General features: G+C 46.2%; 2 protein-coding genes across 7 annotated transcripts in view; one reads left to right on the forward strand and one right to left on the reverse strand.

The window, feature by feature from the left end:
- Positions 1 to 10,543, reverse strand: part of TRERF1 (transcriptional regulating factor 1) — a 221,414-nt gene extending 210,871 nt beyond the window's left edge. For 2 of the 3 annotated variants that reach the window (XM_056568199.1, XM_056568193.1), the window contains exon 1: positions 10,458 to 10,543. The gene's annotated coding sequence lies outside the window, so the exon portion shown is untranslated. The other variant, XM_056568195.1, reaches the window with a different exon arrangement.
- The window catches only part of UBR2 (ubiquitin protein ligase E3 component n-recognin 2), a 133,079-nt gene that overhangs the window by 5,360 nt on the left and 101,182 nt on the right, over positions 1 to 26,537 (forward strand). For 2 of the 4 annotated variants that reach the window (XM_056568192.1, XM_056568191.1), the window contains exons 1-2: positions 10,517 to 10,669; positions 20,466 to 20,725. In XM_056568192.1, the coding sequence (XP_056424167.1) occupies positions 10,589 to 10,669; positions 20,466 to 20,725 (341 nt within the window). In that variant the 5' untranslated portion in view covers positions 10,517 to 10,588. Of the gene's footprint in view, positions 1 to 10,516; positions 10,670 to 20,465; positions 20,726 to 26,537 lie in introns of those variants that run through there. The other 2 variants (XM_056568189.1, XM_056568190.1) reach the window with 1 other exon arrangement.

Consider the following 26,537-nt stretch of genomic DNA (forward strand, 5'->3'; position numbering starts at 1 on the left):
GTTCAGCCATAGAAGTGTATGGAGAGTTGGTTGCGTTCAGCCATAGACATGTATGGAGAGATGGTTGTGTTCAGCCATAGAAGTGTATAGAGAGGTGGTTGTGTTCAGCCATAGACATGTATAGAAAGGTGGTTGTGTTCAGCCATAGAAGTGTATGGAGAGGTGGTTGTGTTCAGCCATAGAAGTGTATGGAGAGGTGGTTGCGTTCATTCATAGACGTGTATAGAGAGGTGGTTGTGTTCAGTCATAATTTATGGAGAGGCTGCACATAGTGGGGTCTCACTGTCTTCTGACCTTTGCAGATTCTGGACCTGGAGGGCATCTGTCCTGTTTTATGTCTAGTAATGTTTTCTGGATGATTTCTGCCTGCACCACTTAACAGACATGCTGTGTGGGGTTCCAGCAGGATGGTACCGCTATGTGCCCCCAGTATGGGGAATATGTGCTGTGAGCCCTATAGTTTGTTGATCATTGGAATCACTAGTGCACTAAGAGGACACAATACAGAGAAGCATAAACGCTACAGGCCCCATCACATTCTGCATGACACTATGTATCCAGGGGAGAATACAGTGCAGAGCCTGGCTGATCCTTAACCCCTTAAGGACCAGGCCATTTAACACCTTAAGGACCGGAGCGTTTTTTGCAATTCTGACCACTGTCACTTTAAACATTAATAACTCTGGAATGCTTTTAGTTATCATTCTGATTCTGAGATTATTTTTTCGTGACATATTCTACTTTAACTTAGTGGTAAAATTTTATGGTAACTTGCATCCTTTCTTGGTGAAAAATCCCAAAATTTGATGAAAAAAATGAAAATTTTGCATTTTTCTAACTTTGAAGCTCTCTGCTTGTAAGGAAAATGGATATTCAAAATAAAACATTTTTGGGTTCACATATACAATATGTCTACTTTATGTTTGCATCATAAAATTTATGAGTTTTTACTTTTGGAAGACATCAGAGGGCTTCAAAGTTCAGCAGCAATTTGAAAATTTTTCACAAAATTTTCAAACTCGCTATTTTTCATGGACCAGTTCAGGTTTGAAGTGGATTTGAAGGGTCTTCATATTAGAAATACCCCATAAATGACCCCATTATAAAAACTACACCCCCCAAAGTATTCAAAATGACATTCAATAAGTGTATTAACCCTTTAGGTGTTTCACAGGAATAGCAGAAAAGTGAAGGAGAAAATTCACAATCTTCATTTTTTACACTCGCATGTTCTTGTAGACCCAATTTTTGCATTTTTGCAATTGGTAGAAAGGAGAAAATTTTTACTTTTATTTGAAACCCAATTTCTCTCGAGTAAGCACATACCTCATATGTCTATGTTAATTGTTCAGCGGGTGCAGTAGAGGGCTCAGAAGGGAAGGAGCGACAAATGGTTTTTGGGGGGCATGTCACCTTTAGGAAGCCCCTATGGTGCCAGGACAGCAAAAAAAAACCACATGGCATACCATTTTGGAAACTAGACCCCTCGGGGAGCGTAACAAGGGGTAAAGTGAACCTTAATACTTCACAGGTGATTCACGACTTTTGCATATGTAAAAAAAAAAAAAAAAAAATGTTTTACCTAAAATGCTTGGTTTCCCAAAAATGTTACATTTTTAAAAAGGATAATAGCAGAAAATACCCCCCCAAAATTTGAAGCCCAATTTCTCCCGATTCAGAAAACACCCCATATGGGGGTGAAAAGTGCTCTGCTGGCGCACTACAGGTCTCAGAAGAGAAGGAGTCACATTTGGCTTTTTGAAAGCAAATTTTACTCTGGGGGCATGCCGCATTTAGGAAGCCCCTATGGTGCTAGAACCGCAAAAAAAAAACACATGGCATACCATTTTGGAAACTAGACCCCTCGGGGAACGTAAAAAGGGGTAAAGTGAACCGTAATACCCTACAGGTGTTTCACGACTTTTGCATACGTAAAAAAAATATTTTTTTTTACCTAAAATGCTTGGTTTCCCCAAATTTTTACATTTTTAAAAAGGGTAATAGCAGAAAATACCCCCCAAAATTTTAAGCCCAATTTCTCCCGATTCAGAAAACACCCCATATGGGGGTGAAAAGTGCTCTGCTGGGGCACTACAGGTCTCAGAAGAGAAGGAGTCACATTTGGCTTTTTGAAAGCAAATTTTGCTCTGGGGGCATGCCGCATTTAGGAAGCCCCTATGGTGCCAGAACCGCAAAAAAAAAACACATGGCATACCATTTTGGAAACTAGACCCCTCGGGGAATGTAAAAAGGGGTAAAATAAACCTTAATACCCTACAGGTGTTTCACGACTTTTGCATATGTAAAAAAAATATTTTTTTTACCTAAAATGCTTGGTTTCCCCAAATTTTTACATTTTTAAAAAGGGTAATAGCAGAAAATACCCCCCAAAATTTGAAGCCCAATTTCTCCCGATTCAGAAAACACCCCATATGGGGGTGAAAAGTGCTCTGCTGGCGCACTACAGGTCTCAGAAGAGAAGGAGTCACATTTGGCTTTTTGAAAGCAAATTTTGCTCTCGGGGCATGCCGCATTTAGGAAGCCCCTATGGTGCCAGAACCGCAAAAAAAAACCACATGGCATAGCATTTTGGAAACTAGACCCCTCAGGGAACGTAAAAAGGGGTAAAGTGAACCCTAATACCCCACAGGTGTTTCACGACTTTTGCATATGTAAAAAAAAAATTTTTTTTACCTAAAATGCTTGATTTCCCAAAAATGTTACATTTTTAAAAAGGGTAATAGCAGAAAATACACCCCCAAAATTTGTAACACAATTTCTCCCGAGTACGGCGATACCCCATATGTGACCCTAAACTGTTGCCTCCAAAGTGAGAGCGCCATGCGCATTTGAGGCCTAAATTAGGGACTTGCATAGGGGTGGACATAGGGGTATTCTACGCCAGTGATTCCCAAACAGGGTGCCTCCAGCTGTTGTAAAAGTCCCAGCATGCCTGGACAGTCAGTGGCTGTCTGGTAATACTGGGAGTAGTTGTTTTGCAACAGCTGGAGGCTCCGTTTTGGAAACAGTGGTGTACCAGACATTTTTCATTTTTATTGGGGAGGGGGGCTGTGTAGGGGAATGTGTATATGTAGTGTTTTTTACTTTTTATTTTATTTTGTGTTAGTGTAGTGTAGTGTTTTTAGGGTACAATCGCACGGGCGGGGGGTTCACAGTAGTTTATCGCTGGCAGTTTGAGCTGCGGCAGAAAATTTGCCACAGCTCAAACTTGCAGCCGGATACTTACTGTAATCCTCCGCCCATGTGAGTGTACCCTGTGCTTTCACATTGGAGGGGGGAGAAACATCCAGCTGTTGCAAAACTACAACTCCCAGCATGTAGGGTCTATAAGTGCATGCTGGGAGTTGTAGTTTTGCAACAGCTGGAGGCTCCGTTTTGGAAACAGTGGCGTACCAGACGTTTGTCATTTTTATTGGGGAGGGGAGGGGGGCTGTGTAGGGGTATGTGTATATGTAGTGTTTTTTACTTTTTATTTTATTTTGTGTTAGTGTAGTGTTTTTAGGGTACAGTCGCACGGGCGGGGGGTTCACAGTAGTTTCTCGCTGGCAGTTTGAGCTGCAGCAGAAAATTTGCCGCAGCTCAAACTTGCAGCCGGATACTTACTGTAATCCTCCGCCCATGTGAGTGTACCCTGTACATTCACATTGGGGGGACATCCAGCTGTTGCAAAACTACAACTCCCAGCATGTATGGCAACAAACTCAGTGTTTTGCAACCAGTGTGCCTTCAGCTGTTGGAAAAGCTACAACCCCCAGCATGTACGGACAGCGGAAGGGCATGCTGGGTGTTGTAGTTATGCAACAGCGGGAGGCATACTACTTTGGCTGGGGATGCTGGGGATTGTAGTTATGCAACAGCTGGAGACACACTGGTTTGCTACTTAACTCAGTGTGCCTTCAGCTGTTGCAAAACTACAACTCTCAGCAGTCACCGACAGCCAACGGGCATGCTGGGAGTTGTAGTTATGCAACCACCAGATGCACCACTACAACTCCCAGCATGCACTTTAGCTGTTTGTGCAAGCTGGGAGTTGTAGTTACACAACAGCTGAAGGTACACTTTTCCATAGAAAGAATGTGCCTCCAGCTGTTGCAAAACCATAAGTCCCAGCATGCCCATAAGGGAATGCTGGGAGTTGTGGTGGTCTGCCTCCTCCTGTTGCATAACTACAGCTCCCAGCATGCCCTTTTTGCATGCTGGGAGCTGTTGCTAAGCAACAGCAGGAGGCTGTCACTCACCTCCTGCTGCTGCTGATCGACGCTGCAGGTCAGTCCCGCCGCCGTCGCTCCTGGGGCCCCGATCCCAACATTAACGCCGGGGATCGGGGTCCCCAGCACCCGGGGTCGTCTTCCCACACCCGCTCACGTCCTCCGGAAGAGGGGCGGAGCGGGTGCGGGAGTGACACCCGCAGCAGGGGCCCTGATTGGACGGCCGGGAATCCGGCCGACGAATCAGGGCGATCGTGAGGTGGCACCAGTGCCACCTCACCCCTGCAGGCTCTGGCTGTTCGGGGCCGTCTCTGACGGCCCCGATCAGCCAGTAATTCCGGGTCACCGGGTCACTGGAGACCCGATTGACCCGGAATCGCCGCAGATCGCTGGACTAAATTGTCCAGCGATCTGCGGCCATCGCCGAAATGGGGGGCCATAATGACCCCCCTGGGCGATATGCCGCGATGCCTGCTGAACGATTTCAGCAGGCATCGGGCACCGGCTCCCCTCCGGCTAGCGGCGGGGGGCCGGGAATGGACAGGACGTACTCCTACGTCCTTGGTCCTTAAGGATTCGGAAACGGGGGCGTAGGAGTACGTCCATTGTCCTTAAGGGGTTAAAGGGGTATTCCAGTGGAATTTTTTTTTTTTTTTTTAATTAACTGGTGCCAGAAAGTAAAACAGATTTGTAAATTACTTCTATTAAAAAAATCTGAATCCTTTCAGTACTTATTAGTGGCTGTATACTACATAGGAAATTATTTTCTTTTGGGATTTCTTTTCTGTCTGTCCACAGTGCTCTCTGCTGACACCTCTGTCCAGTAACTGTCCAAAGCAGGAGAAAATCCCCATAGAAAACCTATGCTACTCTGTACAGTTCCTGACATGGACAGAGGTGTCAGCAGAAAGCACTGTGGTCAGACAGAAAGGAAATCCAAAAAGAAAAGATTTCCTCTGCAGTATTCAGCAGCTAATAAGTACTGGAAGGATTAAGATTTTTTAATAGAAGTAATTTACAAAACTGTTTAACTTTTTGGAGCCAGTTGATTTAAAAAAAATAAAATAAAATAAAATAATTCCACCAGAGTACCCCTTTAATACAAGAGCCTTGCTGGAGAAATTCCTATAATCCAGAAAATCCAATGATTTGTCATATTTTTCCAGTTCTGAAGCACAGGGACTCCTCTGATTTAGGTTTGGGATCTAAAACGTCAATGGTTTTATGGAATTAAGAGGCTGTGACCCTCAAGAGAAATCCAACAATAGGAGGCCGAGACTTTTCCATAACTCACTAACGAATTTCTTTTTTTAACCTCTTTAGGCTGGGTTCACACTACAATTTCTCCCATACGGGAGCGCATACGGCAGGGGGGAGCTAAAAGCTCGCGCTCCCATATGTCACCGTATGCGCTCCCGTATGTCATTCATTTCAATGAGCCGGCCGGAGTGAAACGTTCGGTCTGGTCGGCTCATTTTTGCGCCGTATGCGCTTTTACAACCGGACCTAAAACCGTGGTTGACCACAGTTTTAGGTCCGGTTGTAAAAGCGCATACGGCGCAAAAATGAGCCGACCGGACCGAACGTTTCACTCCGGTCGGCTCATTGAAATGAATGACATACGGGAGCGCATACGGTGACATACGGGAGCGCGAGCTTTTAGCTCCCCCCTGCCGTATGCGCTCCCGTATGGGAGAAAACGTAGTTTGAACCCAGCCTAAGGACTGGGGTTTTTTCCGTTTTTGCACTTTCGTTTTTTGCTCCTTGCCTTTAAAAAATCATAACTCTTTCAATTTTGCACCTAAAAATCCATATAATTGCTTATTTTTGGCGCCACCAATTCTACTTTGTAATGACATCAGTCATTTTGCCCAAAAATCTACGGTGAAACGGAAAAAAAAAATCATTGTGAGACAAAATTGAAAAAAAAACGCAGTTTTGTAACTTTTGGGGGTCTCCGTTTCTACGTAGTACATTTTTCAGTAAAAATTACACCTTATCTTTATTCTGTAGGTCCATACGATTAAAATGATCCCCTACTTATATATGTTTGATTTTGTCGCACTTCTGGAAAAAATCATAACTTCATGCAGGACAATTAATATGTTTAAAATTGTCATCTTCTGACCCCTATAACTTTTTTATTTTTCCGCGTATGGGGCGGTATGAGGGCTCATTTTTTGCGCCGTGATCTGCAGTTTTTAGCGGTACAATTTTTTGCATTGATAGGACTTATTGATCGCTTTTTATTCATTTTTTTACATGATATAAAAAGTGACCAAAATTGCACTATTTTGGACTTTTGCATTTTTTTGCGCGTACGCCATTGACCGTGCTGTTTAATTAACGATATATTTTTATAATTCGGACATTTCCGCATGAGGCGATACCATATATGTTTAATTTTTTTTTACACTGTGTTTTTTCTTTTTTATGGGAAAAGGGAGGGGATTCAAACTTTTAATAGGGGAGGGGTTAAATGATCTTTATTCACTTTTTTTTCACTTTTTTTTTTTGTAGTGTTATAGCTCCCATAGGGACCTATAACACTGCACACACTGATCTTTTACATTGATCACTGGTTTCTCATAGGAAACCAGTGATCAATGATTCTGCCGCTTGACTGCTCATGCCTGGATCTCAGGCACTGAGCAGTCATTCGGCGATCGGACAGCGAGGAGGCAGGAAGGGACCCTCCAGCTGTCCTGTAAGCTGTTCGGGATGCCGCGATTTCGCCGCGGCTATCCCGAACAGCCCACTGAGCTAACCGGCACTTTTTACTTTCACTTTTAGCCGCGTGGCTCAGCTTTGAGCACGCGGCTAAAGGGTTAATAGCTTGCGGCACCACGATCAGTGCCGTGCGCTATTAGCGGCGGGTCCCGGCTTCACTATGACGCCAGGCCCGCCGTGATATGATGCGGGGTCACCGTGGGACCCCGCGTTATATCACGGGAGCGGGACCAAGGACGTACCCATACGTCCTTGGTCCTTAAGAGGTTAAATAGGTAACATTTTACTTGGGTTCCCAGAATGCTCACTTTCATAAAGCAGAATATTTGATAATCTGAAGTGTATGATTATCTAGAATATAGAATAATCCAGTATAATAATTTGGAGTGTACTGTAAAATAATCAAGACTATAGGTTCTAGTACAATCCAGAATGCCCGTTAATCTTGAGTGTATGATAATCTTTAATATAGGAGCTAGAATAATACAGAAAATGCAAACATCTAGAGTGTATGATATTGTAGAATATAAAATAATACAAAAAAAAATTATTGATCAAAAGTTTGGCCACCCCAGGTAAAAATTTGTATTAATGTGCATAAAGAAGCCAAGGAAAGATGGAAAAATCTCCAAAAGGCATCAAATTACAGATTAGACATTCTTATAATATGTCAATAAAACTTAGATTTTATTTCCATCATTTACACTTTCAAAATAACAGAAAATAAAAAAATGGCGTCTGCAAAAGTTTGGGCACCCTGCAGAGTTAATATCATGTACTGCCCCCTTTGGCAAGTATCACAGCTTGTAAACGCTTTTTGTAGCCAGCCAAGAGTCTTTCAATTCTTGTTTGAGGTATCTTTGCCCATTCTTCCTTACAAAAGTCTTCCAGTTCTTTGAGATTTCTGGGCTGTCTGTCACGCACTGCTCTTTTAAGGTCTATCCATATATTTTCAATTATGCTGAGGTCAGGAGATTGTGAAGGCCATGGCAAAACCTTCAGTTTACACCTCTTTATGTAATCCCCTGTGGATTTTGAGGTGTGTTCAGTGTACCACAACTCCAGTGTCTGCCAGATCTTTCTGGAGGGATTGTGCAGTCAAACGTGGGTTTTGAATTGTTTTGTCTCACAATCCTGCGAGCTATTCTGTCTATTTTTCTTGGTCTTCCAGATCTTGCGTTAACTTCCACTGTTCCTGATGACTGCCATTGCTTAATTACATTCCGAACAGAGGATATAGACATCTGAAAACGTTTTGCTATCTTCTTACAGCCTTCTCCAGCTTTGTGAGCGTCAACTATTTTCAGTTTCAGATTTCTAGACAACAGCTTAGAAGAACCCATGGTGCTGATTGTTGGGGCAAGATCCGATGAGTCTGGGCATTTAAAACCTGTGAGATTGACATCACCTGGTCTTCTCAGATGATGATTGAGAACAATCCATGACACCACTGGAAGGTCTCAGCTTTGCAAAGGGGGCAGTGCATGCTATAAATTCTGCAGGGTGCCCAAACTTTTGCAGATGCCATTTTTTTGTTTTCTGTTATTTTGAAAGTGTAAATGATGGAAATAAAATCTAACTTTTGTTGACATATTATACGAATGTCTAATCTGTAATTTGATGCCTTTTGGAGATTTTTCCATCTTTCTTTGGCTTCTTGCACATGAATACAGATTTTTACCTGGGGTGTCCAAACTTTCTATCCCCACTGTAGGATCTAGTATAAACCAGAATATTTAATAATCTGGAGTGATGTAGAATCTTTCAAAATAATTAATAATATGGAGTTTAAATTATTCTAGAATACAGAATAGTTTAGAATATAAAATCTAGAATAATCCAGAATATTTGATATATATATATATATATATATAAAAATAAAAAAAATAATCAAAATTACTTCATAATTCTGAATATGTGATGATCCAGATAATCTAGAATATTTGACAATCTTGAATGTAATAATCTATAATCTGGTAATTCTGAGTACATGATAATCTTTAGTACAAAAATAATCCAGTATATTGTATCATCTATAGTAGATGATAATTCATAATCAGGGGTATGTGCTAATCCAAAATATTTAATAGTCCATAGTATGTATTAATCCAGAATATTTAATAATCCGGAATATATACTAATGTAGAATATTTAGTAATCCGAAGTATGTACTAACCCAGAATATTTAATAATCCGGAGTAGGTGCTTATCCAGAATATTTAATAATCTGGAGCAGGTGCTAATGCATAATATTTAATAAACCAGAGTATTTGATCATCCAGGATATTTAATAATCCGGAGTATCTGCTAATTTAGAATATTAATTAATCCGGAGTATGTGATAATCTAGAATATTAATTAATCCGGAGTATCTGCTAATCTAGAATATTTATTCATCCGGAGTATGTGATAATGCAGAATATTTAATAATCCGGAGTATGTGATAATGCAGAATATTTAATAATCCGGAGTATGTGATAATGCAGAATATTTAATAATCCGGAGTATGTGATAATGCAGAATATTTAATAATCCGGAGTATGTGATAATGCAGAATATTAATTAATCCGGAGTATGTGATAATCTGGAATATTTAATAATCCGGAGTATGTGATAATCTAGAATATTTAATAATTCGGAGTATGTGATAATGCAGAATATTAATTAATCCGGAGTATGTGATAATCTGGAATATTTAATAATCCGGAGTATGTGATAATCTAGAATATTTAATAATTCGGAGTATGTGATAATGCAGAATATTTAATAATCCGGAGTATGTGATAATCTAGAATATTTAATAATCCGGAGTATGTGATAATCTGGAATATTTAATAATCCGGAGTATGTGATAATCTAGAATATTTAATAATCCGGAGTATGTGATAATGCAGAATATTTAATAATCCGGAGTATGTGATAATGCAGAATATTTAATAATCCGGAGTATGTGATAATCTAGAATATTTAATAATCCGGAGTATGTGATAATCTAGAATATTTAATAATCCGGAGTATGTGATAATCTAGAATATTTAATAATCCGGAGTATGTGATAATGCAGAATATTTAATAATCCGGAGTATGTGATAATGCAGAATATTTAATAATCCGGAGTATGTGATAATCTAGAATATTTAATAATCCGGAGTATGTGATAATCTAGAATATTTAATAATCCGGAGTATGTGATAATCTGGAATATTTAATAATCCGGAGTATGTGATAATCTAGAATATTTAATAATCCGGAGTATGTGCACAATATCTGATCCTCCAGAACAGTCTCCTCTCCTTTTGTAGTTTTGCCTCAGATTAGAGATCACTGATAACACCCTTCAGGTCCCACAGATGACATGAAGCGCACTGTGTGTACACTGTCTCTATGAGGCGATTACCATAACGACACCGGGTGACTTCAGTCCATACACTATACAGACTCCTCTATAACATACACCTTCCAGGACTACCACTCCTAGCCTCCTCTCCTTTCCCTTACACTCTAGGACTTGCTGTTCTCCAGGACTCTCGGGACTCTAGTGACAACTCCAACCGTAGGCCCCGCCCCTTCCTCCTCCTTCTGCCAGGTGACGTGTTTCCGCTTCCGGTGCAGTCTCCTGCTTAGCGAAGATGGCGTCTCCGGTGCAGGAGTCCGAGGAGCAGGGCACAGACGGCGACCTGCTGGGCTGCTCCGCCCGGGACGTTGCCCTGGTATGTGCCCGGGGGGAAGGGCAGACACCGGACCCCGTCTATCACCTCCGGCACTAGGGGGAGCCCCAGAGCCCCGGCCGTGCGAAGTGACTGTGTATTTCCCAGCTGTGAGATAAAATGTGTATAGTCATAGCACCCGGGGGCTTCCAGCTGTGGGGAACTACAACTCCCAGCATGCCCGCCCACTCACACACTGTAGGAGGGATGCCGGGAGTTGTAGTTGTCATAACAGCTGTTGCGTCAGAGCAGTGACATGGCATGCTGGGGTTACATAGGAGCCTGGCCCTCTGTGTGTGAAATATAGATATATATCTAAATTTATATATATATATATATATATATATATATATATATATATATATATATAATGTCACACTCCTGTGCAGTATTATCTTGATGGACACTTAATATAAACCTCCATCGTACACATATATACATTGTATCTATATATATATACACACACTGTATATATTCTCAGTAACATAGGAGATATATATATATATTTATATATATATATATGTGTGTGTGTTTTCCCAACCAGAGTGCCTCCAGCTGTTGCAAAACTACAACTCCCAGCATGCCTGGACAACCAAAGGATGCTGTTGGCTTTCTGGGCATGCTGGGAGTTGTAGTTTTGCAACAGCTGGAGGCACTCTGGTTGGGACAAACACACAGACATATATACATAAAATATATAGATACACGGTAACATAGGAGATAGAGATATATATATTTACTAGATATATATCTATATATATCTCTCCTATGTTACCGTGTATCTATATATTTTATGTATATATGTCGGTGTTTTCCCAACCAGAGTGCCTCCAGCTGTTGCAAAACTACAGCTCCCAGCATGCCCGGACAGCCGTTGGCTGTCCGGGCATGCTGGGAGTTGTAGTTTTGCAACAGCTGGAGGCACCCCAGTTGGGGGAACACTGATATATAGATACACAGTAACCTATTTGTGTCCAGGATTTCCCAATATAGAACTAGAATTTATTTAGGAATTTTATGCAAATTAACTCCCCTCCAGAAGGAAGAAACACTCTACTGCCACCTCCAGGCCATTGCCTCCGCAGAGACTGTTTATACTTCTATTTGGAGGGAGAACTCATTTGCATATATATTTTCCCAGGCAGCGTTGCCCACGTTCACACTAAGGAAAATCAGGCGAGGAATTTGACGTGGATTATGCCTTAAAGGGGTACTCCACTGGAAAACATTTTCTTTTAAATCAGCTGGTGCCAGAAAGTTAAACAGATTTGTAAATTACTCCTATAAAAAAAATCCCAGTCCTTCCAGTACTTATCAGCTGCTGAATAATACACAGGAAGTTCTTTTCTTTTTGAATGTCCTTTCTGCCTGACCACAGTGCTCTCTGCTCATGCCTCTGTCCATGTCAGGAACTGTCCAGAGCAGGAGCAAATCCCCATAGCAAACCTCTCCTGCTCTGGACAGTTCCTGACATGGACAGAGGTGGCAGCAGAGAGCACTGTGATCAGACAGAAAGGAAAGAACTTCCTGTGTATTATACAGCAGCTAAGTAATTGGGATTTTTTAATAGAAGTAATTTGCAAATCTGTTTAACTTTCTGGCACCAGTTGATTTAAAACAAAATATTTTACAGTGGAGTATCCCTTTAAATCAGGTCCCCATTGGTGTTAATGTGATTTAGCCTCCGCTCTGTAACCTCTGCACTGAATTTTTCCGACACGGAACAAGTTGCAGCCGAGGTAAACACTGAAGAGGTGTCAAGAGCCCGATTGTGCCGATCTATAATTGGTGTCCCAATCTGAAGGTTCGCCGTGTTTTATTGATAATTATTAGAGATGAGCGAACTTACAGTAAATTCGATTCGTCACAAACTTCTCGGCTCGGCAGTTGATGACTTTTCCTGCATAAATGTGTTCAGCCTTCAGGTGCTCCAGTGGGCTGGAAAAGGTGGATACAGTCCTAGAAAAGAGTCTCCTAGGACTGTATCCACCTTTTCCAGCCCACGGGAGCACCTGAAAGCTGTACTCATTAATGCAGGAAAAGTCAGCAACTGCCGAGCCGAGAAGTTTGTGACGAATCGAATTTACTGTAAGTTCTCATCTCTAATAATTATTGCTTCATGGGTCTGTATCTTGATCCAGTAATCCAGAGTATTTGATAGCTCGGCACCTGTCCGGCTGATTTATATTTGTCTTATTTTTATTTTTTTAAACCTAACTTTAATTGTTCTCTACAATGCTGGATCGGGGCTATTTTTGATGTGTTGTGTTTTTTCGTGCGCCTTGTGACGGTATTGCTAAATCTCGCTCTGCTTGTCTGAGGGTGTGTGTTTATTTCATTTGGGAAGGAGGAAGAAAGTATCGGCATGTTGAGTCCTATATCCTGCATATATTTACATTTATACGGTATATATGTTTTATGTAATATTCATGTGTCCTCAACTTATAGAATACTGTTTAGGTTGTGATGTGTCAGCTGTGCAGGAATTAATGGTGCACAGTCTAGTGTAATTTCTGCTTCTGTTCAGTGCACAGTCTAGTGTAATTTCTGCTTCTGTTCAGTGCACAGTCTAGTGTAATTTCTGCTTCTGTTCAGTGCACAGTCTAGTGTAATTTCTGCTTCTGTTCAGTGCACAGTCTAGTGTAATCGCTGCCCCCGGTCAGTGCACAGTCTAGTGTAATCGCTGCCCCCGGTCAGTGCACAGTCTAGTGTAATCGCTGCCACCGGTCAGTGCACAGTCTAGTGTAATCGCTGCCCCCGGTCAGTGCACAGTCTAGTGTAATCGCTGCCCCCGGTCAGTGCACAGTCTAGTGTAATCGCTGCCCCCGGTCAGTGCACAGTCTAATGTAATCACTGCCCCCGGTCAGTGCACAGTCTAGTGTAATCGCTGCCCCCGGTCAGTGCACAGTCTAATGTAATCACTGCCCCCGGTCAGTGCACAGTCTAGTGTAATTTCTGCTTCTGTTCAGTGCACAGTCTAGTGTAATCGCTGCCACCGGTCAGTGCACAGTCTAGTGTAATCGCTGCCCCCGGTCAGTGCAGTCTAGTGTAATCGCTGCCACCGGTCAGTGCACAGTCTAGTGTAATCGCTGCCCCCGGTCAGTGCACAGTCTAGTGTAATCGCTGCCCCCGGTCAGTGCACAGTCTAGTGTAATCGCTGCCCCCGGTCAGTGCACAGTCTAATGTAATCACTGCCCCCGGTCAGTGCACAGTCTAGTGTAATAGCTGCCCCCGGTCAGTGCACAGTCTAGTGTAATCACTGCCCCCGGTCAGTGCACAGTCTAATGTAATCACTGCCCCCGGTCAGTGCACAGTCTAGTGTAATCGCTGCCCCCGGTCAGTGCACAGTCTAGTGTAATCGCTGCCCCCGGCCAGGGCACAGTCTAGTGTAATCGCTGCCCCCGGTCAGTGCACAGTCTAATGTAATCACTGCCCCCGGTCAGTGCACAGTCTAGTGTAATCGCTGCCCCCGGTCAGTGCACAGTCTAGTGTAATCGCTGCCCCCGGTCAGTGCACAGTCTAGTGTAATCGCTGCCCCCGGTCAGTGCACAGTCTAATGTAATCACTGCCCCCGGTCAGTGCACAGTCTAGTGTAATCGCTGCCCCCGGTCAGTGCACAGTCTAGTGTAATCGCTGCCCCCGGTCAGTGCACAGTCTAATGTAATCACTGCCCCCGGTCAGTGCACAGTCTAGTGTAATTTCTGCTTCTGTTCAGTGCACAGTCTAGTGTAATTTCTGCTTCTGTTCAGTGCACAGTCTAATGTAATCACTGCCCCCGGTCAGTGCACAGTCTAGTGTAATCGCTGCCCCCGGTCAGTGCACAGTCTAGTGTAATCGCTGCCCCCGGTCAGTGCACAGTCTAGTGTAATCGCTGCCCCCGGTCAGTGCACAGTCTAGTGTAAACGCTGCCCCCGGTCAGTGCACAGTCTAGTGTAATCGCTGCCCCCGGTCAGTGCACAGTCTAATGTAATCACTGCCCCCGGTCAGTGCACAGTCTAGTGTAATTTCTGCTTCTGTTCAGTGCACAGTCTAGTGTAATCGCTGCCCCCGGTCAGTGCACAGTCTAGTGTAATCGCTGCCACCGGTCAGTGCACAGTCTAGTGTAATCGCTGCCACCGGTCAGTGCACAGTCTAGTGTAATCGCTGCCCCCGGTCAGTGCACAGTCTAGTGTAATCGCTGCCCCCGGTCAGTGCACAGTCTAGTGTAATCGCTGCCACCGGTCAGTGCACAGTCTAGTGTAATCGCTGCCCCCGGTCAGTGCACAGTCTAGTGTAATCGCTGCCCCCGGTCAGTGCACAGTCTACTGTAATCGCTGCCCCCAGTCAGTGCACAGTCTAGTGTAATCGCTGCCCCCGGTCAGTGCACAGTCTAGTGTAATCGCTGCCCCCGGTCAGTGCACAGTCTAATGTAATCACTGCCCCCGGTCAGTGCACAGTCTAGTGTAATCGCTGCCCCCGGTCAGTGCACAGTCTATTGTAATCGCTGCCCCCGGTCAGTGCACAGTCTAATGTAATCACTGCCCCCGGTCAGTGCACAGTCTAGTGTAATTTCTGCTTCTGTTCAGTGCACAGTCTAGTGTAAACGCTGCCCCCGGTCAGTGCACAGTCTAGTGTAATTTCTGCTTCTGTTCAGTGCACAGTCTAGTGTAATCGCTGCCCCCGGTCAGTGCACAGTCTAGTGTAATTTCTGCTTCTGTTCAGTGCACAGTCTAGTGTAATCGCTGCCCCCGGTCAGTGCACAGTCTAGTGTAATTTCTGCTTCTGTTCAGTGCACAGTCTAGTGTAATCGCTGCCCCCGGTCAGTGCACAGTCTAGTGTAATCGCTGCCCCCGGTCAGTGCACAGTCTAGTGTAATCGCTGCCCCCGGTCAGTGCACAGTCTAGTGTAATCGCTGCCCCCGGTCAGTGCACAGTCTAGTGTAATCGCTGCCCCCGGTCAGTGCACAGTCTAGTGTAATCACTGCCCCCGGTCAGTGCACAGTCTAGTGTAATCGCTGCCCCCGGTCAGTGCACAGTCTACTGTAATCGCTAGGGGTGTGAATCGCCAAGAATTTGGCGATTCGATTCGAATCGCGATACCAGTGTGGCGATTCGATATATCGCGATATATCGCGATACCGTCTAGGTGACGATACATCGCGATATATCGCCCACCTGGGAGCATTCATAGATCCCAATAGACGCCGCTGTCAGCTTTGACAGCGGCGATCTAGTACTCCGGTGCTCACTTTTCTCATGTTATCCCGTCCGGGCTGCAAAATAAAATAAAACGCACTTTATCTTACCTGCCAACGAGCCCGCGGAGCTCCGGTACAGTCCGGTACAGGTGTTCGGTCCCCGGGCTGTATTCTTCTTACTTCCTGTTAGTCCGGCACGTCACATGGAGCTTCAGCCTATCACCAGCCGCAGCGATGTCCCGCCTCCGCTGGTGATAGGCTGAAGCTCCATGTGACGTGCCGGACTAACAGGAAGTAAGAAGAATACAGCCCGGGGACCGAACACCTGTACCGGAGTGTACCGGAGCTCCGCGGGCTCGTTGGCAGGTAAGAAAAGTGCGTTTTATTAAAAATTCCACATCCCTAAAAGAATCGATTCAAAAATATTTTGAATCGATTCTGTATCGGCAAATGAAAAATCGCGATTATCGCGAGAATCGATTTTTTCTTACATCCCTAGTAATCGCTGCCCCCAGTCAGTGCACAGTCTAGTGTAATCGCTGCCCCTGGTCAGTGTACAGTCTAGTGTAATCGCTGCCCCCGGTCAGGGCACAGTCTAGTGTAACCACTGCCACCGGTCAGGGCACAGTCTAGTGTAATCGCTGCCCCCGGTCAGGGCACAGTCTAGTGTAATCGCTGCCCCCGGTCAGTGCACAGTCTAGTGTAATCGCTGCCCCCGGTCAGTGCACAGTCTAGTGTAATCGCTGCCCCCGGTCAGTGCACAGTCTAGTGTAATCGCTGCCCCCGGTCAGTGCACAGTCTAGTGTAATCGCTGCCCCCGGTCAGTGCACAGTCTAGTGTAATCGCTGCCCCCTGTCAGTGCACAGTCTAGTGTAATCGCTGCCCCCGGTCAGTGCACAGTCTAGTGTAATCGCTGCCCCCGGTCAGTGCACAGTCTAGTGTAATCGCTGCCCCTGGTCAGGGCACAGTCTAGTGTAACCGCTGCCACCGGTCAGGGCACAGTCTAGTGTAATCGCTGCCCCCGGTCAGGGCACAGTCTAGTGTAATCGCTGCCCCCGGTCAGTGCACAGTCTAGTGTAACTGCTGCCCCCGGTCAGTGCACAGTCTAGTGTAATCGCTGCCCACGGTCAGTGCACAGTCTAGTGTAATCGCTGCCCCCGGTCAGTGCATAGTCTAGTGTAATCACTGCCCACAGTCAGTGCACAGTCTAGTGTAATCGCTGCCCCCGGTCAGTGCACAGTCTAGTGTAATCGCTGCCCCCGGTCAGTGCACAGTCTAGTGTAATCGCTGCCCCCGGTCAGTGCACAGTCTAGTGTAACTGCTGCCCCCGGTCAGTGCACAGTCTAGTGTAATCGCTGCCCACGGTCAGTGCACAGTCTAGTGTAATCGCTGCCCCCGGTCAGTGCATAGTCTAGTGTAATCACTGCCCACAGTCAGTGCACAGTCTAGTGTAATCGCTGCCCCCGGTCAGTGCACAGTCTAGTGTAATCGCTGCCCCCGGTCAGTGCACAGTCTAGTGTAATCGCTGCCCCCGGTCAGTGCACAGTCTAGTGTAATCGCTGCCCCCGGTCAGTGCACAGTCTAGTGTAATCGCTGCCCCCGGTCAGTGCACAGTCTAGTGTAATCGCTGCCCCCGGTCAGTGCACAGTCTAGTGTAATCGCTGCCCCTGGTCAGGGCACAGTCTAGTGTAACCGCTGCCACCGGTCAGGGCACAGTCTAGTGTAATCGCTGCCCCCGGCCAGGGCACAGTCTAGTGTAATCGCTGCCCCCGGTCAGTGCACAGTCTAGTGTAACTGCTGCCCCCGGTCAGTGCACAGTCTAGTGTAATCGCTGCCCACGGTCAGTGCACAGTCTAGTGTAATCGCTGCCCCCGGTCAGTGCACAGTCTAGTGTAATCGCTGCCCCCGGTCAGTGCACAGTCTAGTGTAACTGCTGCCCCCGGTCAGTGCATAGTCTAGTGTAATCACTGCCCACAGTCAGTGCACAGTCTAGTGTAATCGCTGCCCACGGTCAGTGCACAGTCTAGTGTAATCGCTGCCCCCGGTCAGTGCACAGTCTAGTGTAATCGCTGCCCCCGGTCAGTGCACAGTCTAGTGTAATCGCTGCCCCCGGTCAGTGCACAGTCTAGTGTAATCGCTGCCCCCGGTCAGTGCACAGTCTAGTGTAATCGCTGCCCCCGGTCAGTGCACAGTCTAGTGTAATCGCTGCCCCCGGTCAGTGCACAGTCTAGTGTAATCGCTGCCCCCGGTCAGTGCACAGTCTAGTGTAATCGCTGCCCCCGGTCAGTGCACAGTCTAGTGTAATCGCTGCCCCCGGTCAGTGCACAGTCTAGTGTAATCGCTGCCCCCGGTCAGTGCACAGTCTAGTGTAATCGCTGCCCCCGGTCAGTGCACAGTCTAGTGTAATCGCTGCCCCCGGTCAGTGCACAGTCTAGTGTAATCGCTGCCCCCGGTCAGTGCACAGTCTAGTGTAATCGCTGCCCCCGGTCAGTGCACAGTCTAGTGTAATTGCTGCCCCCGGTCAGTGCACAGTCTAGTGTAATTGCTGCCCCTGGTCAGTGCACAGTCTAGTGTAATCGCTGCCCTCGGTCAGTGCACAGTCTAGTGTAATCGCTGCCCCCGGTCAGTGCACAGTCTAGTGTAATCGCTGCCCACAATCTGTCCATTGTCTGGTGTAAGTGCTGCGGCTGTTATAAAGTGAGTGGTGTTGGAGCTGCACTTCACTTGGCTGTGCCAGTGCTACTCACGATGCCATCTACTGATTTACAGTGTCTGCAAAATTACTTCACCGACAAATGTTTCCAGCAAATATTTCTTATAGGAAAATAACATTTGGTTCAGCTGACACCTGACAAACATGTATGAATGCCTTTAGGGTGTGTTCACATGACAGATTTGTTACAGATTGAAAAAAAAAAATCCATTGCATAAATGTGAATAGGGTTCTTTTTGCAGCGTGTACATGGATTTTTGCAAGACCCGATTTGAAAGAGGAAAATGTGTTGGGATTCTTAGTCTTTGTCACAGGAAGGATATGTTTTAGGGATCACTAGAAAATACTAGGGGCAGCATCAGTAATTTGTTATATTGTGACCACTGCACCCTAGGATAAGGATTGTTGTTGTACGGCTACATCTATAGCTCCAGTGGATACCCCAGGTTTATGCAGTGATTATTTTTGTTCTGTATGCAAATACTTTACCATCATTGGGGTACTTTCTTTTGGATTTTCTATATTTGCTTAGCATTTTTTTTAGTGCAGATCTAATAAATTTACGTGACATTTTAGGTAGAATTGGTTTTTTGATCAGTGATACGTATGCCTTGTGCTTACCTGTTTTAGCTGATGTGGCAGGCATGGAATTTTCAGCCATCTTGATTCTATTTCATAGCTGAAATTATTTTCTCATACTGCCTACATTTCCCATGAATCCTCTGGCTTTGCAGAGAAAGTAGGTGGCGTCTCATCACTGCAATTTACTTTAAGACGATTTAATCACCTGGTTAGACTCTAGAAACCCAAAGCCTAAACTGCTGAGACTCGTAAGTGGGTTGGTGTCTGTTCAAACTACATGATGTTTTGATGAGTTTTCTAATTCAAAGTGCGTTTTCTCAAGAAATATTACCATGCAAATGATTTGATCTATAATCACTATTGAGGTGTTTTATGAAGATTTCAAGTCTACAGGCTGTGTTCACGCACTGCATTTTAACTGTTTGTCATGTATTTAATGTGTGTTGGCTTTGTTTTTTGCTGCGATTTTCAAAAATGTCAGTAAAAGTAACATGATTCTAACAACTACGGTATATAGCTCAATTTTTAAGTAATGCTAAATATGGCACAGCCTCAGGAGAGGTGTGTAACTACTATATACCCTGATCCTGTAGAGGTAGCAGCAGTATACAGATAGAGCTCGAAGAGAGGTGTATAAATACTTTATATCCTGATCCCACAATGATGGTAGCAGTATACAGGTAGAGCTGGGAGCTGCCAGGAGAGTCTGGTTAGTTATCATGACATCCTGTGGTTCACAGAAAGTCAGCTGACCCAAGACAGATCACTTCCTCTGACACATTTAAGGGGTACTCTGCTGCTCAGCATTTGGAAAAAACGATCCCGAACGCTGGAGCAGGCGCCAGGAGGTTGTGACGTCATAGCCCTGCCCCCTCATGACATCACACCTCGCCCCCTCGATGCAAGTCTAGGGGAGGGGACGTAACTGCATCATGAGGGGGCGGGGCTATGACGTCACAAGCTGCCGACTTCAGGGTTCGGAACAGTTTGTTCCAAACGCTGAGCAGCGGAGTACCCCTTTAAACACTTAGATTTCCTGTGGGTCAGGCTGTTACAGTGAGCAAATGTATGGATGCAGCTTTGCTGGAATGAAAGAGATGGCGCTGTAGGACTAGTGATGAATCTGCATGATGTGGGAAAAAATCAGAGTGCTTCTTTAAAAAAAAAATATTCACTTCATTATTATTATTTTATTCACTAGAGGATGCTTCTTACACATACATGCCTGACCACACACCACCTGGTACACCCACCACTCACTGCTTTAAGATGTCTTTGAGTATATATTCTTTTTAAGGTAATTGCGTTTTCTTTGTTCTTTTATATAGAAATGGCTCCAAGCAACAGATCTTCCCAAAGAAGTCTACCAGCACCTTGCCTACTATGTCCCTAAAATCTACTGCAGACAAGCCGATCCAGTCACAGACCATGAGGAAATGCTGGCCCAGCACACGCTCCTGGGGGCGCTAGAGTGGTATCTGTGTGGGGAGGAACCCACCATCGGCTTTCAAAAGCTGGAACAGGCAAATAAACCATCCCAACTCTGCGGACGAGTGTTCAAAGTGGGCGAGCCGACATATTCCTGCAGGTGGGTGAGATGTTTGTAGGAACCAGGGAATCCATTAATTTACAGTTTCTAGGAAAAATATTTCCTAGATAAGTCGAAGGGAAAGTTTTTTTTGGTATATGCAACCAAAATATTTTTTACCTTTTGTAAGAGCTGATAAGTGAAGTCTACTTTCTTCGTTACAAAGGTCTCAATAAAAACACAGCACCTGTGGAATGGTGATACATTGTGATCTTGGGATACTCACCTCAATATTACAGAAGAAAGAATATTTTTTGTATATATTTTTTATTTATTTAAATTTTTTTTATATCTGATATTTATATGTCTGACTATATACCTTTCTTTCTCATGGCTATCTATCTACTCATTTTTGTAGTTTTACAAATCAGGACATTTTTAATCAAATCTGATCCTTGGAAGTTCTTAAAAATAGGTAAATACAGATTCAGGCATGTCATTGTTTAACAAAAATGAGGCCAAAATGAATGAGAAATGTTTGAAAAATTAATGAGATTATCCAGTGTTTTATAAAACTAATATTGGACTGAGCTGGAGAAAATTGAAAAAAAAAAAATACTTGCCTATCTCCGGTCCCCTGCAGCTACTGTTCGACTCTGTCTGGTTCCTGGATCTTCTCTTTTCTTACTGCTTCCGAAAACAGCACCCGTTGCTGGACCTGCCAGCTCATTGATACGGGACATTGATACGATCAGTGATTGGCAGGGCCGACATTTCCTTCATCGATCGCTTTTCTCGGAATGAGGAAGAAGAGTGACGATCAGGGGGAACCGAATGGATGCGAACAGGTGCTGCAGGGGATCGGAGCTAGGTGACCATATTAGTTTAAAAAAAAAACACTGGATAACTGCTCTTAGTCCACCCCATGGTAACACCATGGAATTTCTGAGCACAGCATTAAACAGTGTATGCAAACTAGAGATTAGGTGTACTCTTTCCTTTATTTTTATTTTTTTAAATTATGTAAAATAAATTAACATGTAATGTGATATCGTTACATTCGTAAATGTCCGAATTGTCCATGTCAGGAACTGTCCAATACAGGAGAAGTTTTCTATGTGGATTTGATCCTGCTCTGGACAGTTCCGAATAAAGATGTCAGCAGAGAGCACTGTGGTCAGACTGGAAAGAACTACACAACTTCCTCTGGAGCTTGCAACAGCTGGAAGGGTTAAGATTATTAAAAAGAAGTCATTTACAAATCTGTATAACTTTTTGGAACCAGCTGATTTTAAAACATTTGTTTCTCTATCGGCTCCGTTGGGGGACACAGACCGTGGGTATATGCTGCTGTCTCTAGGAGGCTGACACAATGGCAACAAGAAAGTCGGCTCCTCCCAGAAGGGTATACCTGCCCACAGGCACCTTAGCTAATCAGTTTTAGCTTAGTGTCTTAAGGAGGTGGACATGGTCTGGAGTTCTCCCCAGACCAGGTCTCGTATTTTTTGTTTCTTTTTAAGTTTAGGGACGTGTTAGATTTTTTATTCCCTTTTATTTACTGTTTTCAGGTGGGGACTCAGGAACGCAATGTTCACTGTTTCCCCATTGCGAGAGGTGGCAGGCATCTTGGAAGTACTGTTAACCCCCTCTTGCGAACAGTCAGCGCCTGGGGTTGTACCTCATGGGTCCAGGTCCCCCTCCCTCCCTGTTCGCCTCGCTTTGAGCTTGGCTTGCCGTAGGTGAAATTGCTGACTGAAGACTTCATAGGAAGACTTCATGAGGTAAGTTCTTCAGACTGAGGTGAGTATTTTTCCCCCTTTTTTTCTCACAGGAGCGGACTTTCAACCTCTGGAGACCCCTAGTTTCTGGCCCACTCTGCTATATGTGGGCTGTTGGGGCTGGCCAGGAGGGATTCCCTACTTGCCTTTACAGGGGAATTTTTATTATATCTGGGGCTGAGCAGTGTGTCTTGTGTTTCACTGGATTTGTGTGTATGTTGTTTGACTGTAACGCGACTGCTGAAGACAGCCGCGGCACTTCTTCATTGCGGGCACTAGACGCCCATTCTTACTTCACTTCGGCAACGCGGCTGCCGACAGTAAGCCTCACACGCTCCCTCCCCTTCCTCGCATATGCGCTCGGGGCTGGGAGCAGGCGCCATTAAGGTCAGGGCTTTACTTAATCTCGGCAGCGCGGCTGCCGGCAGTAAGTCCCGGACCGGGCTGTACTTATTTTCTTTTCGGCAGCTCAGCTGCCGACAGTAGGTCCTGCCCGCTCCCTCCCTTTTCCCGCGGCGCATATACTTTCGCATATGCGCTCGGGGCCGGGCGCCATTAAGATCCGGACTGTATTTTACTTCGGCGGCCCGATGCGCGATTACTCCGCCCACCCAGAGCCGCTGAAGCCTGCATAAGGGCGCAAACTAAGCCCCAATCAGCACTGTGCGTGCGTATAGGGGTTTTTTGTTGCAGGGCCCACAGTGCCCTTGGGTTTAGCACAGCCCCCTCTGGCTATTGGTTCAGAGATTTTCTCATCTCAGCCACAGTTTTCATGGATCACAGCTGCCTTAGGGAACAAGGTTGTAACTTGAAAAATGTCCGGTCCTGCTGAACCATTTGTTCGGCCTACACCACTGCTCCCCCAGACCACCCTGCTATTTCTTCCCCCGGCTACTCTTCCAGATCCGGTGGGTTCAAATAAAAGCCGCCCCTCCAGCCTAGGTTCCTCCCTCTCCCAGTCTATATCCGTCTTGGCTCAGGTCTCCCGGTATGTGGTGACTGCCTTGGAGAGGCCCTCCCTACACCGGCCCTCTGGAGGTTCCCGTTTTTCCCCTATACTGACGTTCTCGCAGCGTCATAGGGGTGTTTCATCTCACTCATCCCCCGAGGCTTTGGGCAGGCATGGGCGCGCCCCTCTCAGGCATCGCCCCGTTGCTCCCACTGGTAGCAAGGGCCGCCTCACACGTTCTCTTTTTTTCCTGGAGAACTTGTGGATGAAGTTTCCGATCTGCCTCTGACTCAGAGGACCGCACGGATATGTTGTTCATGGTGCACTCATTGGTTTCGGCCATAAGGGACACTTTCCATCTAGAGGACCCAGGAACTTCGGAAGTGGCTCCAACAGTTCCCTTTCATTGTGCCCGACCCCTTCCAGGGCTGCTTCACCTCGTTCCCATTCTCCTGGAGAACTTGTTGATGAGGTTTCTGATTCAGCCTCTGACTCGGAGGACCTCACGGATATGCCTGATGTGGTGTACTCATTGGTTTCTGACACAAGAGACACCTCCCATCTAAAGGATCCAGGAACTTCTACAGAAGTCTCCTTTTTTTGTGCCCGTCCGGCACCCAAGACTTTCAGCTCTCACGCTGAATTTGACGCCCTGCTGGAATCCACCTGATGGCACCCTGACAAGAAGGTTCAAGCATAGTATCCCTTCACCAAAGACCTCATTGCTCTGTGGTCCTCCTCTCCAACTGTGGATCCACCGATCTCCCGCCTTCTAAGGCGACTACCCTGCCGTTGGCTGGTGCGGCTGCCTTCAAGGATCCAGCGGACAAGACAATGGAGACTTTGGCTTAATTTGCTTTTGGCATTAGCTCTCCAATTCTCCTTAGCTGGAGATTTTCTGTGTTCTGCTTCCATGCGCGGCCGCTGTGCTTCCTTTGCCACAGGTTACCTGGTAGCCCTTCGTCGATCCATGTGCTTAAAGCCTGGAAAGCGGTCACCGCCTTCAAGAAGTGAGGCAAGGGGCGGAAAGAGCTCCTTATTACCTCTGGATAAGGCTCACAGAACCACTTTCTATTGGAAGCCCTCCTCCTTCCGGTCTTGCGTACCCTTGGTACCAACAAGGGTCCAACAAGGCTCCTTTGCGGGAAGAGGGCTCCTTCTTTCCTGACCCGTCTCTCCCGGAGGTCTGCTAACCGTTACGGACATTTTGCGGCCCCTTCAGGCACCCGTAGGCCTACCTCGGCCTGAAGGGTCGCCCCCACCCGCCGACTTTTCTCGGTTGGTGGGTCACCTCTTACCCTTCCGGGATGCCTGGACCACGTACGTTCAGGATTCCTGGGTCAGGGATGTGGTAGTCAACGGATACAGGGTCGAATATGCTTCCCTTCCATGGGATTGTTTTTTTCCTTCCCGGTCCCCCTCTCTAGCGAAGGCAGTTTGGGGCACGCTCCAGTTCCCTTTCATCCAAGGCGTTTATTGTCCTTGTTCCTTCAAGGGAACGTTTTTCGAGGTTTTTATTCCAACCTCTTTGTGGTCCCCAAGTAAGACGTTTCTGTTCGCCCAATCTTGGTTCTCAATCATCTCACCCAGCATCTTCTGCTTTCCCATTCTGAATGGAGTCTCTCTGTTCGGCGCTGGCGTCCATGGGTCAAGGGGAATTTTTCTTCCTTGGTGGAAATCAAGGACGCCTGCCTCCACATCCCAATATTTCCCGGTCATCAGCGGTACCTTCGCCTTGTAATTCCGGTCTTTTCTATTGTGGCTCTCCACTTCGGTCTGGCCACTTCTCCGCCGGCCTTACCAAGGTCCTGGCGCCTTTGATATCCCTTTTTATGGACAAGAGTTGTTTCAGGGATTCCTTACTTGGACGACCTCCTGATCAGAGCTCCAACCAGGGCCCAGAATCTGGAGAAGTCTTAGTCGACCTCCGGACCTTGTCTCTCTTCGGTTGGATGATCAATCAGGCCAACTCCAACCTCTCTCCTGGGGCTCCAGTTTGACATGGCCTTTGCCCGCTTTCGACTCCGCCGGTCAATCGGCTGACTCTCTTTTCAGCAGTCCTATGACTTCGGCACCCTGCTCCAGTTTCCATTTGCTTTTGCATGGATGTCCTGGGTCGGTTGGTGGCAGCCGTGGAGGCCGTGCCATTCCCCCAGTTTCATCACCTACCTCTTCAACTGGTGATTCTCTTCCGGTGGGACAGGTCTCCATGGTCTCTCGACCGCGAGATCGTTCTATCTCGACAGTCTTGTCGGTCCCTACTATGATGGTTTCGTTTTCCCTTGCTTCTTCAGGGGCGCTCCTTCCTGCCCCTTTCTGCCAGTCTGTCGGGCTGGGGAGGTGTTTTCAAGGACCATCCGATCTAGGGCCTTGGTCCCTCGAGAAGCCCTTCTTCCCATCAACATGTTGGGACTAAGGCATTTCTATCTTTGCTTGCTTCTTTGGGAAATTCCCTTTTGGGCGGAACTCAGGTTTCCGGCCATCCCAACGATTTTCATTCCGGGCATACTCAACTGGAAAGTGGTCTTCCTCAGCTGGTCCTCAGCCGACCAGGGCAAGTGGTCCCTACATTCGGAGGAGTCTGCAGTGACCTGCAACCTCTGGGGCGCTCCAGGCTTGGACCTCTGCGTGTCCCACCACAACCGAAGCGTTCCCCTCTCTTGGTCGGGCTTTGCCCTACCTTGTATGTTTCCTCCTCTTCCTCTCATTCCCAGGGTCCTGAGGAAACTCACAGCAGAGGGCGTTCCCGCCATTCTCGTGGTCCAGACTGGCCCCAGCGGGCGTGGTACGTCGTCACGGTCAAGTCCCTGAACGACTTCCCTCTCTTCCAGATCCCCTATCTCAGGTCCCCTGTGCCACCCCAATTTACCGTCTCTGCTTTTGACGGCGTGGCGGTTGAGACCGCGGTTCTGAGGACCCGTGGCTTCTCTTCCCAAGTGGTTTGCACCATGCTGAGGGCTCTCAAGCCTTCCTCTGCAAAGATTTGCCATCATTCCTGGCGGTCTTATTTTCGTTGGTGTGAGCCTCAGCTTTTTTTTCTCAGGTCGTGGTTTTCCTTTCCGACCCTTTTCCCTTTTGCAGTCGGGCTGGCCCGAGTGTTGGCTCTCTGCTACCTTAAGGGTCAAAGTTCGGCCCTTTCCATTCT

Source organism: Hyla sarda, chromosome 3 (assembly GCF_029499605.1).
Source record: "Hyla sarda isolate aHylSar1 chromosome 3, aHylSar1.hap1, whole genome shotgun sequence".
Lineage (NCBI taxonomy): Eukaryota > Metazoa > Chordata > Amphibia > Anura > Hylidae > Hyla > Hyla sarda.